Source organism: Dysidea avara, chromosome 13, assembly GCF_963678975.1.
Source record: "Dysidea avara chromosome 13, odDysAvar1.4, whole genome shotgun sequence".
Lineage (NCBI taxonomy): Eukaryota > Metazoa > Porifera > Demospongiae > Dictyoceratida > Dysideidae > Dysidea > Dysidea avara.
Genome location: NC_089284.1, coordinates 18199639 through 18217721, shown reverse-complemented (window position 1 = coordinate 18217721; position 18083 = coordinate 18199639). Strand labels below are relative to the sequence as shown.

Genomic DNA, 18083 nt, shown 5'->3' with positions numbered 1-18083 from the left:
ACTATATAAACATATTCTGTGCTTGTATGCATACACACTACACCATTGTAGTAAAGAATGTACTGCTAACACTACTAATATAACAATAATATTAATATTATCAACAATATTAAAGACTCATGATGTTTACAACACAAATTGTCAATATAATACAACATGTTTCATGAGCAGGGGATCACATGCGCCTGTGAACTCCGACTTGGCTGTTACAATTGGGGCAAGTGTGAACGGCATCTTGTAGTCCATCGATATATAGTGGGATGAGAGCACATGGCCACAGGCCAAACAGACACAGGATCAACACAACAAGCCATGTCAGAGTTCCTGGTGTGTAGGTGACACGAGTGACTTGTTGAGTGTTACAAATGTGGCAGTTGCAGGTCATAGGAGCCTCACCAAACTGTAATGACATCATCACCAGTGAAGTGACATATGATGATTACATACCACTCACCGTAGTCGGCACCACTGCTGTTACTGGCTGTTGCTGGGTAACCACCACTGTGCTAGCAGTAGTGGTCTGTGGAAGGTAATTATTAACTAACACATCAGATAAACTAAAAGGTGACAACCAACATGGTTACTAGCAGTCAAGAAAATGCTCATGTGTCCCCAATTAGATGTTACTGGTCAGAGACAAATCTGGGAGCTGGTAAGGGGAGAGCATGCCTTGCTGTATTACCTCAATGTACTGATCCAAAATTGATGTGCAAAAACTGGATCTCCCTTAAAACATAAAATATACAATATGTACTTTGTACATACTAGAGGGAGCAGAGAACATTTTGCCCTAAATGCCTGCATTACTGACTCTACACACTAGCACATGTGGATTCTAATAGTTTCAAGTAATCTATAGCACAATTGTCATAAAGCCAATGTATATAAAGCATTCACAAACTCTTCCAACCATTGATAGGGCTAAAATATTGATATGCAAATATTGAAAGCTTGTAAAATCCAACAATAAGCTTGACTTCTGAAGATTTGCATAGGGATATATAAACACTGTACAACAATGAAACAAGTTAAGATATGTACTGAATGTTTGAGGGTTGCGCTATTTTCATAGCATGGAGTCATGGCAACTCGCATGGGTACAAACTTATTTACACGACAGTTTTCCAAACCAATTTCAGGAAACCAGGCACACGCCCACATCTGTGGTCAGTTGTGGGTGTACACATGGTTTAGCAATCAATATGTCTACATAATCTAACAAGTGTTCATGGCAGTACTACAGGTGAACTGAAAATAATACTACAATAGAAAGTGACAATATCACTATGTCTATGACATTTCAAACTGCTCATCGCTATAGTGACCACAATGGACGCTTGGGACCAAAGATCTTTACTGCAATAAAGACATTTTCAAAGGCCAAAATTTATAAAACCAGGTATGTTGGGACCAGTCCCTATTGTCCTTACTTCGCAGAGTTAAGTTAAGAGAGGTCTCATTGTATAGTCTTACCTGTGGTGATACTGGTGCACATCCCTGAGCTGGAGGATGAGGTGGCTGCTGAGCAGGAGGGTAGCCCTTACCGGCATCGTATGGGGGAGGGGCATCAGACATGATCCTGTAACAAAATAACAACGTTAAAGAGATTAATAATTGAAACAGTTAAGGTCTTTAAGTGCAAGTACACAAAAAATTGGACTAGAGTAGGGACAATAGCACAACAATAAAAAGTACTGAAACAAGCTGGAGTAGTGCATGATATTAAATCACAGTAAAACAATAAGAAGTGTTAGCTATATCCCTACTGTGCATTTCCGTAATGTTATCTTGAGCACGGTAGGGATATAACACTTCTTATTGTTTTACTGTGATTTAATATCATGGACTACTCCAACTTGTTTCAGTACTTTTTATTAATGTGCTATGGTCCCTACTCTAGTTGAAAATTCCAATTTTTGTGTACTTGTTTGTTAACTTTTTTTGTAAACAACCGGTGAACCCATGCATACCGCATCTGAAATGGTGATGCACGCCCCAGTTATATCAATTATCATCTGAAAAGTGAAGTATTCATTACACTTTGTTGTCGGCTATGTTCAACCCATTACACAGCAGTACGAATCAAGAACCGTTCGAAAAGCACCTCTGTAATAAAAGTGAATGCGGACGATTTCCATTACAAAGAGAAGCCATCACGTGCTACCACCAAATCGACACTTTTCGCTGTCAACAAAGATGAATGGGACACAAAGGAGGACACTGGTAAGTCCATGAAGAATGCATTGTATGTACTGCGGTATGCCAAAAGGCACCTCTCGGGCCGAAGCGACGTCGAACAGTGAAAAAATCAAGCCCGTAGCCTTAGCCATTATTGAGCTACGCTAGTCTGAAGACATCAGTCAGTTACTCAGTACTAGAAAATTCCGTTAAATAATTTTTTTTAAATAAAAAAAATTCAATAGCAACTTGTTGGAAGTGTTTTGGGTCAATCTGAAAGCTTGCTTGGGTTTAGCCAATACTGCCTCATCGTCACCTGGGAAAATTGAGGCTGGTTTTTGGGTGATGTTATTTTGTGGGCCACGCCTACTCCTTTGTGGTCCCTACTATAGTATGTTTGCGTTGAGCTGAATCCTCAAAAACATTTAATAACTCATGGATGCAATTACACACGATCTTGAAATTTGGCTCATTTGTAGTACTGCTTGACCCGCTAAAAATATTTCAAAATCTTGTTGTTCAAATGTTTGACATAATATTTACGGCCAATCAAAATTTCACAATACATTTCCTATGGAGAAGCCATATAAGTATAGTGTCCATTAGAGCCCTTTCCCGAACTTGTAATGGAGCCAAACCGTACGTGTCTGTTGTTGACACCTTTGCTGTTACCAATAATCATCTGGTTGGCAGAAATGCTAACTCTGTTGAGAAAAAATCCACTTTTAATTTTTAGCTGTTTTTCAGGGTTCAGCTCAATGTGAACATACTATATACAGTACTATCGTACTATATGATTACTCAGTGCATAAACTGATCTGGAAAATCGGGACACCTTGATAATCAGGATACATTGATAATCAGGACACCTTGATACATTGATAATCAGGACACTATTGGCATCAGCTAGTGTCTATTTAGGCCCCTCCAAATAAAATTTCTTGTAATGTTCACTTGCAGTTAGACTGTCCATTTCCCATTTAGTCTGGTGTAGCTGACATGTGAGGGTCTAGAGATGGCCACATTAAACATTAGTGCAAATGGAATGTCAAAATGCGCATGTAAACACATCAACAATTTCTGGTTACAGTACAATTGTGACACTTAAATGGCAACAAACTTTTACTGGATGTAGAGTTGACATAATGAACTCACCAAAGAGGAGGCTACTGTGTACTGTTATCTGTTAATATGTTTTAATTGTAAAATCACATCATAGAATGTTGTTAATTGATATGATTGGATACACCATAAGACTGGCACAGGTGTGTAATGTGGCTGTCACCTGTGTGCTCTACGTGCAGGTTGACCAAGCCAGACAACTTTCCACCATAAATTTTAACAGTTTGGTAGCTGTAAAATTGATATAGTCACTATGTGAACACTCTACACTACACACACGCAAAAAAAAAAGAAGCAAAACCAGCAGCTGCCACGTACATATGGCAGTGAAACACTGGTTTACCTGTGCATTACTTGGGTGCTGAGTCAGTGCAGTCTCCTGAGGGGCAGGGTTGAACCATGATAAATGTGAACACCTGAAGTCCCACCCATTATGTGAGACAGGGCCACAGTTGGCTACTTCCCCAGTTCATCTATTGGTCTATATTGTACTTTGCGTGGGAGGATCAAAGCAATGCCGCGTACTGCATTGTCCATACAGTACTAATTAGTTGCATAACTATACTGTAAGAGTCACAGTACAGTTATGTATATGTTAAAGCATAGCCGCGAGTGCTATATGAAAAATAAAGTACGAGGCGCGCGGCCAAGATGCTAATAAAGCACGAGGCGAAGCCGAGTGCTTTATTAGCATCGAGGCCAAGCGCCAAGTACTTTATTTTTCATATAGCACGAGCAAGGCTATGCTTTAAATGATTTATGGAACTTTCTAGTCGTGTAGCTTCACCATACACTAGGACTCGTAATTAACAAGCGTTGCACAAACTATTAGCAGCCTGAACGCACACAAACTAGTTTAACAAAGTAACTCACGCGTATTTCACCATAGTTTGGCATAGTAGACGTTCATCGCGTCTTTTGGCAGGTTTTGCTCGCAACCCACAATCGATTCTATTGCGAGTCACATGGTGAAGTATTTCCGTGATATCTCCAGGACTTGTCCGTTTACATTAACAAACGTAACAGCAACGTTATCTTCTCCCACCCATCATCGAAGCATTTAGGTATGTCTATAAAAGCAATCCAGTGGGGGAACTCGTCTCGGCTAGTGATGGGCGATATCAGGATTTTCAGAACGATACGATATCGATACGATATTGACTAAAATTGACCGATATTGATACTTTTCGATACGATATTGTAACATTATTTGTTCATGTAAATTGCCAGTTTTCTTACATAATTTGATAGTAGGTAGCTACAGCTATACACAATGGAGATTCCCCGCCCACATACACAAGAGTAATAGTGATTTGAAAATTGCTGAAGGTAATGGAAAGCTACAATTAACAATTAAATAAGCTAAAATGCATTTTAAAATTAAATTCAGATCACGTGATGTATCGTATCGAAATATCGGATTCTGAAAAATATATCGATACTTTTCGATATCAGCAAAAAATCAAACGATACAATATAATATCGATATATCGCCCAACACTAGTCTCGGCTGGGGTGATTGATCACTCAGCGCGGCGAGGCTATCAGCCTTCACCTGCTTGGGTGATTAGTCGTACTGGCGCGATCCCCGTAAGCTATTAGCCTACACCGAGGCACATGGGCAACGGTGCATCATTGCCCACAAAGAGTGCTTTATTGCACGAATAAAGCACTCTTTGCGGTCGATGAAGCAGTTGGTCGGCTGAGAGTGTACTTTATGAAATTTAAAGTACACTTTTTCCTTTGATCTCGCCCACGCAAAGTTCTATAAGCAGAAATACAGCACACTTGGGCAAATACAGTACAGTTATGCGGAAAATTTATTTAAGGAATGTTATGAAAACAACCCCACATGTGTGACAAATCGCTAAAACCAGCCAAACTAATCCTATTAGTTCATTTTATGGCTAGAAACAGATTGTATAAACACTTACTGATCGTCTGATCACAAAGCTATTTAAACACAACTCCACTAAGACAGCACGATTGATCACATGCATGACATTGTAAATCGTTAAAACTAGCCAAACTAATCCTATTAGTTTGTTCTACTACTAGGAATAGATTATATAAACATTTAATGATATTCTGATCACCGAAAATCGCAGCGGTTTGAGTACTAGAGGAAATCGCTCCAAGCCAGATTACCAGGAAGTACAGTATAATTATCACTTAAAGGACTGCCTATGTTTGTGTGTACAAAAATACAGCACTCAGGGGGTGTCTCAAGGCAAATACAGCACTTGGCTTCGTTTTGTGCTGTATTAGCCTCTCGCCATGCCTCCTCGTGCTGTATTTTTTGTACACACGTGCGGCGGTGCTTTAATTATAACCAAGAGTTCATAATATATACACAGAGTATATATTATGAACTCTTGCTATAACATAAAGGACAGTTGGCTACTTCCCCAGTTCATCTATTGGTCTATAGCTGGGTAGACTGCTTCCCCAGTTGACACAAGGTCCCCATTGGCTTGACCCTCTTTAGATTAGCTTTAAATCAGGCAGTTGTATAGTTTGAGAGCAAACACCTTCTGTTTATGTTGCAGATTCAACAAATTGTTTAGGCCACGAAAAGTTAATTATATGTTTCTGGTTCCCTTCCAGGCCATTTTTTTGCTGAATGAATTGCACAATCATCATACAATAATTACAGATTCCCCGAGGATCGAAGATCCGATATGGGGAGGATGAATTGGATGAGGAGGTGAAGGATACATGGAAACACCATAATAATAATAATAATAATAATTAACTTTACAGTGTACATATACCTACATACATACAAGTTGCAGATGTTGGTATGATAGAATTGGGACATATGGCAGCACACTGATGGTCCACTGACATCCTGTGTCAGTGGCCGGAAGCTAAATTGTAGAGTGATTAGCTATAAAGTTTACTTACTAGTCTAAGATTACTTAAAAGGGGGGGGGAATTAACAGTTAAAGGGAGTTGAAGTTAGGTTGGTGAGGGATCTTTGAACACTTTGAGCATGGACATAGAAATGAAAAAGAGCAGGTGCTTTTGGAGGTGAAATTGGCAGTGAAATGATTCCACAGATAATCTAAAAGTTTGGCCTTTATCTTGAGTGGGTTGTCCTGGTAGTTGATAACGGGAAGGGCATTCCAGATGCGAGGAAGCCAGTTAAAATTAAAGAGTGATTAGCTACAAACATAGTCAGCTTACTACATGGTATTGTCCTTAATGTCCCAAATATAGCAGTATTTAAAAGTCTATAATAAGAACACTCCCGTGATCTAGCCTGCCCTTTTTTTGGCAAGCGAGAATTTGTAGAGCCTGTCTACATAACTATGTGACCACATAGTTACTAGTGTATGTAATGGAGTACCCAGATGATATATACTGCACCCTACCAAGGTGAAGATTACCATCTTAACATGTAACGTACATAGATATGTAGCTAGTAGCTACAACGACGGCAAAGACGTACGATGATAATTGTCACCTCGCGTAGTTTCTTTGAATTCCTCGTACTTGAAAATCAGGTAGAACTTTGTGGAGGGAAGAGCTCCGCGAACTTTGACTTGACTTCTTGATCGAGTTGTAAACTTTTTCTCCGCAGAGTCACTCCTTTACTATCACGTGACACTGTACATTAATTGTAGCATGTGACGTGCTTATGAAAAACACCTCAATCAAGTAGCCTAAGTTTTTATGAGAAGACCCATGAAAAGCACTTTGGTATAAACCCATGAATATATTTCATAGGCTTTACATAGGTTTTTGATGGACTTAGACTTCACTTTTTCGTGGCTGGGCCATCAGTTTCGTATCATGCATTTCAACATAGCTATTATTTTTGAAAAGCTGGCCCTAATGGTACACCCATCCACCATACTGTATTACAGATGCGTTGTGGATGGCATACAAACCTAACTTACTTGATCATCAATATATTTTTAATCCTTGCACATATCATTTCATTATACAGACACCTCAACTTTCCGGCACGCATTACGCGTGAGACACACTCATTGAATTGTTGTCTCACGCATGGTTTACCATCTCACGCATTGCAATTCCGGGAAAATTAAGCTCTTATGTAAGTTAATTTCACTTCAAACCTCTTGGAAAAGCACTAAACAGTGCTCTAATGGCTAAAAATGGAGAAGTATAACTGAAAATAGCTCGAAAAACAGCCAAAGAAAGTTGCGAATTTTGCAATTTTTACAGGAATTTTTCTACTAAGACGAGACCTCACGCATAAGTAAGCAAATCTCACTCATTTTAACCTCAGGTCTCACTCCTAGTGCACTTTACAGGTTGAGGTCTCTGTTGTTAGCCACTTATTGTTAATTTTATGTTTCAGATCAAAAGCTTAGCCTAAATCAATGCACGAGGGCAGTTCATTATTCACTATACAAACTTACATGTTTGTTAGAGTCAGCTGAATGCTCTATTAGAGTATCTTCATGATCTTTTATACTCATTATCTTAATGTATTGAGAAGTGAAAGGGTTTAAGTCCCTAATTCTCCCAACATTGTGAAGCTGCTAAGTCCCTGCTCCTAGTTGGGGTTGGTCTTTAGCCTATCACCTTTCTTTATGCCCATGTGTAAGCAAGTTCATTAATAACTTCTATGACAATCATCATAATATTGAGATGAAATCATGGTGACTTATAACTCATGATGATGACCTAATTTAGGTAGCTATCAATATGGGTGGGGGGATCTCTGAAACATTAAATTAACAGTAATTGTAACTTTCATGGGTTCTGCTACATTCCATGGAATTTCAAAGTTGTGTACATGGAAACCACTTTAATGATGCATGAATACAGACAGTGGCTTTGTCTCTATCACTAAGGCTTCTATTATTCCACTTACAGTATCTATAAACTTTGCACTGAGAGCTACTATACATATAATTATTTCGATTAATTCCAATCGTAATTTGTTAAATATTTTCTAATAAGCAACGATAAACACAGACTGGATGGACACTGCAACTGATAGACTGTGAACTATAACACAAGTAAGCCTGGCTTGTTGCATTCAATGATATGAATTCTAAAGTGTCAAGTGTGTGAGTCTGTCAGTTGTTTTCATATTAGGCTCATTATGGTTATCATCCATGTTTGGACAATGGTGAAATGTAAGGTTTAGTTTATAGCTCAAATGGATGACCCTGAACAGTCTTAGAAATGATGGATTAGTGTGTGATGGGCCCATGTTAAGAGGAATTTGTGTCAACACAATGTGTGAGAAGTTTTTAATCAGTGAATGAATTTCTGCATTTAAGCAATTTGAGGCTATTCTCAGGACATTGAATATTAAACCTTTCTCAGTGTCTGACAGCCCCCAGCATCTGGGATCGCCTACCGCTTTAATTTAGAACCCCAGAAACATCACTTTAGGTTTCACTTATTGTAAAAAATTACAATTGGCACTCCGAACACAGGGGCGGATCCAGAGTTTCGAAAGAGGGGGGGCACCTTTCTGAAAAACAGTTGAAGACCAAAAAAAACTTGCTGAAAACCAGTTGAAGACCAAAAAAATAAAAAAAAATAAAAAAATAAAGGTCACAACAATAATAGCTAGTTATCCTTACCAACTATATCACGTCTGTTATGTAAAATAAAATTCTATTTGTAGCTTCATAGGTAAGCTACACTGCCTCATGAACATTGTGACTGCTTTATTAGAGTAATTGACTGCTCTATTAGAGTATCTCGATCTTGTATGCAATTTCTTGAAGGGGGGGGGGGGGGGCATTTGCCCCAAATGCCCCATCCTGGATCCGCCACTGGAACAGAATGATAATAGCATGTTCAGTCATAGGTGAAAATATGGCTTCAAGAATGCAGTACATGTTGTGGTGAAGAATAAGCCTGTTAGTCACAGAAACACTTGCCGAAAAGATCCTAATGTATCAGTATCCAGTCCTACAAGCCATAATCAATCCTTACTGACAGTGCAATAAAGGTCAAATAATGCTATACTCCCATCCTGTTAATTTGCCCTGTTACTAGATACTTTGCTGGGGTCTGTAAGTGTTATATTTGATTTTGGTTTAAACTACTATCCTGTGTGGTCTGTGGCAATGCTAATGTGAGTGTTAGTAGTAATAAAGGTTGAATTTTATTAAGTCATAGTGTGAGATGAACTATGAATATAGTTTTCATATCAAAATGATCACAGTGCAGCAAGCATTATGACTACACTGTTGTTATGTGTTCAGTGGTTTCCCTTATTGATGTAAAACAGCATTTGTGACTGCATATAGTAAAAACGGAAGATTAAACACGCCTAGTTTTTGAAGAAAAACTGATTTTAATCACTGCCGGATTACAACCACATGAAACAGATATAGGATACACAATGAACACTAGTTCCATGACAAAGGAATGAAAATAACTTGATAATATTAAAAAGCTTTTATAAATATGCATGTGGCATACAGGATTTAAAATCTAAACATATTCAAAATGCGCATAAGCTTCCGTTTTTACTCTATGCAGTCACATTTGGAGTGTTTATTAATTTTGACGTGTCAGTTATTCCTAGACCATAACTGCATTAATGAAACTAGTTTCATAGACTTGTGGCAAAGCATAGGCCAAATAATAGCATTTTTCAAGTTTCAAGAAGGCAATCAATCTGCCATATAGTATACCCAGTGATTATGCAATAGCTAATTTATAATCCAATTAACATTCTATGGCTTCTGGTAAAGTCTAAGGCAGCAATGTTTGTGAGTTCACAATCAAGGCTTTTACAATTTTGTCCAGCTCACAATACATGTGTAAGTTAGTAATGCATGCAGTTACTATATTTGCTGACCAGTGTAGTGACAGATCCTCAATTATGGAGAAATAAGTGCTGGCAAAATAACGTATAGTTAAGCCTATACATTAGCAATATATCAGTCATCTTTCCTAAATGTGCATGAATGTATAGTAATACTTCTAAACAACATAATAGTGATCAGTTTAGTAAACACAACAATGTCAAGTTTCCACACTCATTAGTATCACATTTTCTTGTGAACTCCCACCTCAGTGTTACAGTTGGGGCAAGTGTGGACGCTATCTTGGAGTGCTGGAACACACAGCGGGATCAGAGCACAAGGCCACAACCCAAGTACGCAGAGGATGATAACAATAAGAATTGTCATCGTTCCCACTTTGTGAGTGACTCGGGTCACTTGCTGGGTTTTGCAAACATGGCAGTTGTATGACATTGGACTGTCACCAAACTAATAACAACAACAGCAGATGATAATCAGATATACTACACTGTGATACTCACCGTAGTATTAACCACTGTTGACGTTGTCGGTTGTTGTGCAACTACAACTGTTGTGTTGTTGGTAGACTATGTGAATAAGAAAAACAGTTGACAAATACAGCAAGCACCATAAAGTTTGGTGGACAAGTTTGACAAATTCACATCTTCCAAATTATATGTCTGTTTTTTTAAACAGTCCCTTGGATGGTTGAACATTAGTGGCTTAAAACGAGCTATAGTTACCAAACATTCTAATGTGTGTATATGAACAAAGTGCAATGGTATTAAATGATATGTCTTATAAATGTCAATCCTTCCCTAAAATTCACAAGCTTATGATAATGACTCAACAAGCAATGCTAAACGGGTAGTGCTAAAAGCCAGAACAGAACGGGATGTGTGCCAAGTTGAAAATTTTTTTTTGCAGATTGTAGCTACACCATTTCCAACTGTCACATAGTAACTAGAATTGTGCTATTCTACTTGCATGCTCGCTCGAAGTTCCTATTTAATGCCTACTGCAAGAATCCATTCTGGCTTTTAGCACTACCCATGCTAAACAATATACCATAATTTCCTTGTCATAGAAGAATAAACTTCGTATTCAAGAAATTATATGTAAACAATTTACTCATTTTTTTCACTATACTAGCTAGGTGGAATCTCTTTATAATTAAATCTCTTTGGGACCACCCAGAATTATAAATGCCAATACCAATACTTTAAATGACATCATTTAATTACTTATCAAGATGGCGGCATACATCATGAATTCATTAAAAGAAGCCAGCTACTAGCATTATTAGTGCAGTGGAAACTGAAGTCATCCATGAAATAACATTCATTGAAGCCATAAACTATTATCTTCGAATAATTGATAGCCACAAAACCAGCATTAGCAAATGCCTGTGGGACAAAATATCAGTATCGGCCATTTCCGGCCTCAAATGTATCGGTATCGGATCGGTAGTGAAAAAGTGGTATCGGTGCATCATTAATATTTGCTATATCATGTAGAGGTTTTCCTCTTTCAGAGATAAACCTTATTTTCAATTGTGTCCAAACGTTCAGAGAGTTTGGTTAGCTACTACCATAGCTGTTAATTTTCAGCCAAGACACTTCAAGCATCAAATTTCTACCACTACACCAGCACTATAGACACTCTAAGAAAGCAGTCACATGTCAGCTAGCTAGCCCACTTATATTGTGACCTATAACCTGTAGACATGTAATATCACCTACTCTATTACAAAATGGTCGATAGCTCCAGTAACAACTTGTATGACAACCAAAAGCACAAAAAAATTCTCAGTGCAAATATTTTTACACAAAAAAATCTGCACATAAAGTACAATTATGTAGATAATGCAGAACAAGGTACCAGTGATGGTACAATAGAACAAACTGGTAGATTTTAGCAATTTATGAAGTCACACATGTGATCAATCGTGCTGTCTGAGTGTGGTTATTTTTGTAACATTCCTTACATGGTAGAATTAAATTATATGAATACTTTCTGATGATAGTCTGATCATTAAAATTGAAGCAGTTTGGGAACATGAATGCTCTAAACGAGACGACTATAGGAAGTACAATATAACACTTACAGCATTGCCCACGCTTGTGGGTTAAAAAAATACAGCACTCAGGTAGGGGGAAGGGAGGGCGTGCCAAGACTATTATAGCACTTGGCTTTGCCTCATGCTGTATTAGCCTCTTGACACACCCCCTCACGCTATGGAAAATACACATACTCCACTATAATATAGGATAATCAACTTGCCAATAATCTATAGTGAAATGTTTGAAATTAGATAGACCAGACTATCAGGATGACATAAACAAGCATTACACAATGTGTGAACGTGTCACTACTATAAGCCTTGCAGCACCTAATAGACTTTTTTCATCCAAGCCAGCACTTGCCAAAGAAATGTTGAAAAGTTGTCTTTATCAAGATCACATAGTACATACAGCAATACACATAGTTTACCTGTGGCGGTGCCTGTTGAGCTGGAGGCTGATAGGCCATTGTAGTAGTTCTAAACAAATATATTCCACAAGGTATAAAATTTCATCAATTAAATTTAATATCAAGGTGGTCTTGTGATTTTAGACAAGACACCTTCAAGCTGATGAACATTTAGTAGTATAGTATTACAAACTAATCATGTCAAGCCCACAGCTAAACAACTAACAGCAGTTTCCCCACCATAAATGACAAGGAAGGGGTGAAATGAAGGAAGACACTTTGTTTGTCAATTCAGCTGTATCATTATTTTAGCATTACTTGCATCAAACCTTATTAACTACTTTATACAAGCTGTACTAACTGTTTGTCATTATACTGTGTAATCTTAGTTGTTTTTTTTTAAATTGGGGGAATGACTAAAGTTTATAAGCACCCCTCAAGAACATCTGCTCTCTCAACCCATGCATCACAATCTCGTATGCATTGGGTGGGGATCCATTCACACAAATTGCCTGGCAAGGCAAGACTAAGTGTTAACCAGTCTCAATGTCAATATCCAAGCCTTGTTGATTCATTTCCAAAGACTGATAATGGAAGGCTGATCAACATACTCACTGCAAATTGAAGATACCAGAACATTTCAAGGGATTGCTTATTGATAAGGCAAAAGCATGTTCAGCTTAAATAGTTTAACAAAGGATCCTACAAATATTCGACCTGTCAATCAATATGTATGTAGAGTGGCTGTGGTAATTAAGAGTCACTTAAGTTAAAAGCACCGCTATCACCTAATACAGTGATCCCGATATTTCACACTACTTGTAGGGAAGGTGTAACCATGCATATCCTAACATTTTAATAATTTACATACCATGTGTTGGGCATTTGATCTTTTCACTGAAGCCATATAAGTGTTCGGTATTACGAGTCACATGGGGGTATTATTATGAGTCACTTGTTCATAAGGTCATTATTTCATGTCGAATAATGATAAATGTTATGGAAATATTTGCAGAAACTCTAAAGACTGTCAAAACACCTTAGTTAACCTATAGTACATACACTTCATATCTTTGTCCTGCTTACTGCATGGTAAGGGCTACAGGTAACTAATTTGGAATGGCCTTTCTATAGTGACAAACTTAAAGTCCTGTAACCTCTTAATTGGATTTGTGGTTAGCCTTTGATCAGTTTTTATATTGATGCAAACTGGCAGCATATCCCTTTCATTTTAAATCTGCATGTTTCAACTTATTAAAATTAAGTGTGACCCATAATACCCCTTGATCCATAATACCAGCATCTACTCTACTCAGGACCACAGTTCTTCAAAATGAGTGAACAGGCAAGCCATGAAATGTACAAAGGACAACCCAGCCAGACGGGTTGAGATTTGTTTATACAGGCTAGTTTCAGTATTGTACATTTATATCTGTGGTGCATAGACTCTCATGAACACATCTCCAGTTAGCTATAGGGTCATTCCATACCAAATCAACAAAAAAAAATCCGGACCCCTTTTGATTTTCATGAAATTTGGCACAAACATGGACCCTATCAAGAAACTTTCTTACACCAAAATTTGGCTCATTTCATTGGTCTCCCTTTAAGTTATGACCACTCAAAGTTTCTGTTGAAAATTTCATTTTACTTACATGTCTTCAATAAAATGACCATAACTTTGCTTATGATTGATGTAGACACTTCTGGTTTAGATTTTTGACATGCTTATTACATTCTCTTTTAGGTGATATATAAAGTTTTATAATTGCTCAAAAGAAAAGGTCAAACCACAAAAATGTAGCTTTTTCCTTTGATCTTAATTTTCAAAAATATATATTCTTTAATTAAATTTATTTTTGGTTTACATGTTGCTCTAATACCCATCATTCACCACTGTGAGTTTAAAGTTGGGACCAATAGTAGATCATGAGTTATAACTATTAATGTGTAGCCTTGTAAACATTGCTGTTTGTATGGTTCAAGTATGTAAAGATGCAATACCAATTGCAAGTAACTTTATATAATACTATGTCACAATCATTTAATACTATGTCACAATCATTTTATACATTGTTGGTTTGTAAGTAAAGTTCATTTTTTTATGCTTTGTAAGAAAACCCAGACTTAAATATGTAATTTACCCCTAATCAAGCTTGTATATACTGTTTCTGATTATGACGCCAAGTCTATTATATAGTAGCCTTGATGACATTTTCACTAGCTACAGCAACTGCTACTGCTACTGTTAGTATTTAATGCTGATTATTGATATGCAAGCACGTATTTTGATACACAAATGTAGCTATAGTGGAAACTGTCTAGGCCAGTCAGGACCAAACTTTTTGGCCTTAATATGCAGGTGGCTATTTATATAGTTTGATGTGTATAGATGCCTTACTAGAACAACTTAAAGTTGGCCCTTAACAGACATTGTAATCTACTAGAGCTTTTCTAACGAGTAGTAATGAATGACTGATGCAGTAGAATGGCTTTAAAGTCTTTTCAACTTGCACCTTCAAAGATTCAATTGTGTACTGATATCAATGCATCAGATTTCGTTGCATGTCAAAGTTACATGTGAATAATTGTACAGACCATCATGCAATATGCACCACTTTCAGTCTCAACTTTTACTACGATACTCTTCTATATTACATGATTTAGTGTGCAATTGCTGTAGTGAATCTTTTGTACAATGTAACACATAGCAATTTCTATGGAACATTTCTATGATATTACAATTCTCAATTATAGAATCAAATTATGAGCTACATTACTATAATAAATAGTTTCATCATGATACAGTTGATGTATGGAGTTACCTTAGGGCCAAAATTATTGGGCCTTAATGATAGTTAATGTGCAGGTAGCTGCTTAATACAGTTGCATAAGTGTACCGTATAGCCTAAATATTTCGAGGGGCAAATTTTTCAAGGTTGAGCAATGTTGCTAAAAAAAAAATTTTTTTGGATTTGCAAACACTCCTAAAATATATGGAGGTCTAAATATTTCAAGCATAAAATTTTCACTGGTAACACCCAAAACTGCAAAATCAGCAAAAAAATTTCCCTTCGAAATATTTAAGCTTTACGGTATATATAGGCAACTGTAATTTAAAATTGGCCCTTATGAAGTGGTGGCCTTTCTATACAGGTGGCCACTAAGACAGGTCATGGGTTCCACTCTATTCCATCAAATTTTTGATGAGTAAGACAATGCGTAGTGGTTTTAGAAGTGTACATTTTTCCAGCAAAGACATTGTCTATAGGTACAAACATATAAAGATGGCCTTTAAGTGGTCAGTAGTATGCATGCTCATTCAAAGTCTGCATGATTCAAAGTGATATACAGTAGAACATATCTTAGTGGCCACCTCTTTATAATTATATATATACAAGGGCCAACTTTAAATAGGAAATTGTTTAATCAAAATGCCATGTCTTAATGGTATCCAAAACTTCTTGGTTTTAATGCCTAGGTGGTTGCTTCATATAGTTGCATTAGAGTAACACATTACATGTATATACATATAAATGTATAAATAACTGTATCGTTTGCATCCTGCAGTTACTATAACTTATTATACACAATATAAGATTGGAAACTATCATCATAATCTGTGGCGGCATAATACAGTAAGATTGAAAGAATAGATTGGAAATATCATTAGTTGTACAGTAAGCCCCCTATAAATATAGCTACCTCTATAATAAGACCACCTTCTTATAGTGGCCACCTCTTATATAGGACACTGAACTTACAGCAAAAATATAATTAGTGACTCCTTTATTTATGGGCAGCCTTATTACTGCACAAACTTTCTTAGATTTAAAAGTGGCTTTGTTAGTATGGTTTCACTGTAGTGAGCCTTTTACAATACAAACCCTAACTAATTCGTTGCATAAAATGATTTTTGACATACTTTACTTGCAATTGGTATTGGAAATTACTATACACATAATTATTTATACCATACAAACAGCAATGTTTACAAGGCTACACATTAATAGTTATAACTCATGATCTACTATTGGTCCCAACTTTAAACTCACAGTGGTGAATGATGGGTATTAGAGCAACATGTAAACCAAAAATAAATTTAATTAAAGAATATATATTTTTGAAAATTAATATCAAAGGAAAAAGCTACATTTTTGTGGTTTGACCTTTTCCTTTGAGCAATTATAAACCTTCATATATCACCTAAAAGAGAATTTAATATGCATTTCAAAAATCTAAACCAGAAGTGTCTACGTCAATCACAAGCAAAGTTATGGTCATTTTATTGAAGACCTGTAAGTAAAATGACATTTTCAACAGAAACGTTGAGTGGTCATAACTTAAAGGGAGACCAATGAAATGAGCCAAATTTTGGTGTGAGAAAGTTTCTTGATAGGGTCTATGTTTGTGCCAAATTTCAGGAAAATCAAAAGGGGTCCGGATTTTTTTTTGTTGATTCGGTATGGAATGACCCTATAACAACCTGGACTTGGCCAGCTGTGTGTGAGCACTTTGTGGAGCAATACATTATCTATATATGGCTTGTTTGCATTGACTGTAAGGTCCAGTAACAACCCCTAGCTGAGGCTGAAATGAATGCATGAGATTTATTGATTGAGATCCCAGCAATGGACAAAGGAATTTTTTTAGTTCTGTAAAATGCTATCTTTGGTTGTTCCTCTCCATTCAGTTTTCTAGTACCTACAACTAGAGCACCGATCACTATCACGTACTGCAATGCTCTATAGCTAGTGAGCATAGATATTCATTGGTTTAACGCGTGCGGAGATACTAATGCATGTTTGCGTTTTCACCATCGATATCGATATAGCTATAGCCATCTATTTAATATCAATATGCATGCTTTCACTTGTAATGCGTGAGAGTTGAAGTGTCTAGGTAACACAAAGTGCAGAGCTCGCCGAGTTGGCTTATATAATATAAAACGGCGCGTAAAGGAGCCAGTATAACCCCACCCCCTTTTTCTGAGTTCGATTTGCGCAGGGCAGCGCACCGGTAATCCGCAGCGTAACTACTCAGATTAATTAACGTAAGTACCAAACCTTGCCGTTATAACGACGAGCCACGAAATGAGATAAATGGTTAAGCGGTGATCGGGGGCATGTTTGTATCTCCATAGATCCTTTATCTCTCATGCACACAAAGCCAAGTTTCCAACCACACCGATATCACACATTTAGCACGACCATCTACACTACTAGATAAATACATGGCTACAATTACACTGCCTACTTTCAAGTCCAATGAACGTTACTGCAACTGAATGATCATGTGAGTCAAGTCGGAAGTGACACGCCAAAAACTGCGGCTGACCTATTATAAAGTAACACACCAAGAATTGACCGCACACCTTACAAGGTAGCCTATTTACCACGCGATTTAGCTATAGCTAGTTTTACGCGATGTTTTACGGTTGCTGGTGTTGCAAGTTGTGTTGTCCCACACCCTTCATACGGTGACTTTAGACCAGGTTGAACCCACATGCATTCGCGTTCATATATGATCACCTTAACCAGCTAGGTTGAACCTCGG

The 18083-nt window shown here is 37.3% G+C and overlaps 2 protein-coding genes across 6 annotated transcripts; both read right to left on the bottom strand.

The window, feature by feature from the left end:
• Positions 1–80: 80 nt before the first annotated feature.
• LOC136242765 (cell death-inducing p53-target protein 1 homolog) lies at positions 81–7321 on the bottom strand. Of its 5 annotated transcripts, none has more exons than XM_066034226.1 (4): positions 7206–7321; positions 1474–1579; positions 455–520; positions 81–400 (listed from the first exon to the last, which is right to left on the bottom strand). In XM_066034226.1, exons 1-4 carry the CDS (start codon positions 7277–7279, stop codon positions 176–178), a joined length of 471 nt encoding a protein of 156 aa, XP_065890298.1. In that variant the 5' UTR covers positions 7280–7321; the 3' UTR covers positions 81–175. The 5 variants fall into 5 exon arrangements, with proteins under 5 accessions (XP_065890298.1, XP_065890300.1, XP_065890303.1 ...); XM_066034228.1 differs by lacking the exon at positions 7206–7321 and adding an exon at positions 6713–6937; XM_066034231.1 differs by lacking the exon at positions 7206–7321 and adding an exon at positions 6755–6937.
• A 2878-nt stretch (positions 7322–10199) lies between these two features.
• On the bottom strand, positions 10200–17881 carry LOC136242691 (lipopolysaccharide-induced tumor necrosis factor-alpha factor homolog). The gene is made up of 4 exons (XM_066034135.1): positions 17784–17881; positions 12549–12597; positions 10577–10642; positions 10200–10523 (listed from the first exon to the last, which is right to left on the bottom strand). The coding sequence occupies exons 2-4, from the start codon at positions 12585–12587 to the stop codon at positions 10299–10301; spliced, it is 330 nt and encodes a 109-aa protein (XP_065890207.1). The 5' UTR covers positions 12588–12597; positions 17784–17881; the 3' UTR covers positions 10200–10298.
• Positions 17882–18083: the final 202 nt, after the last annotated feature.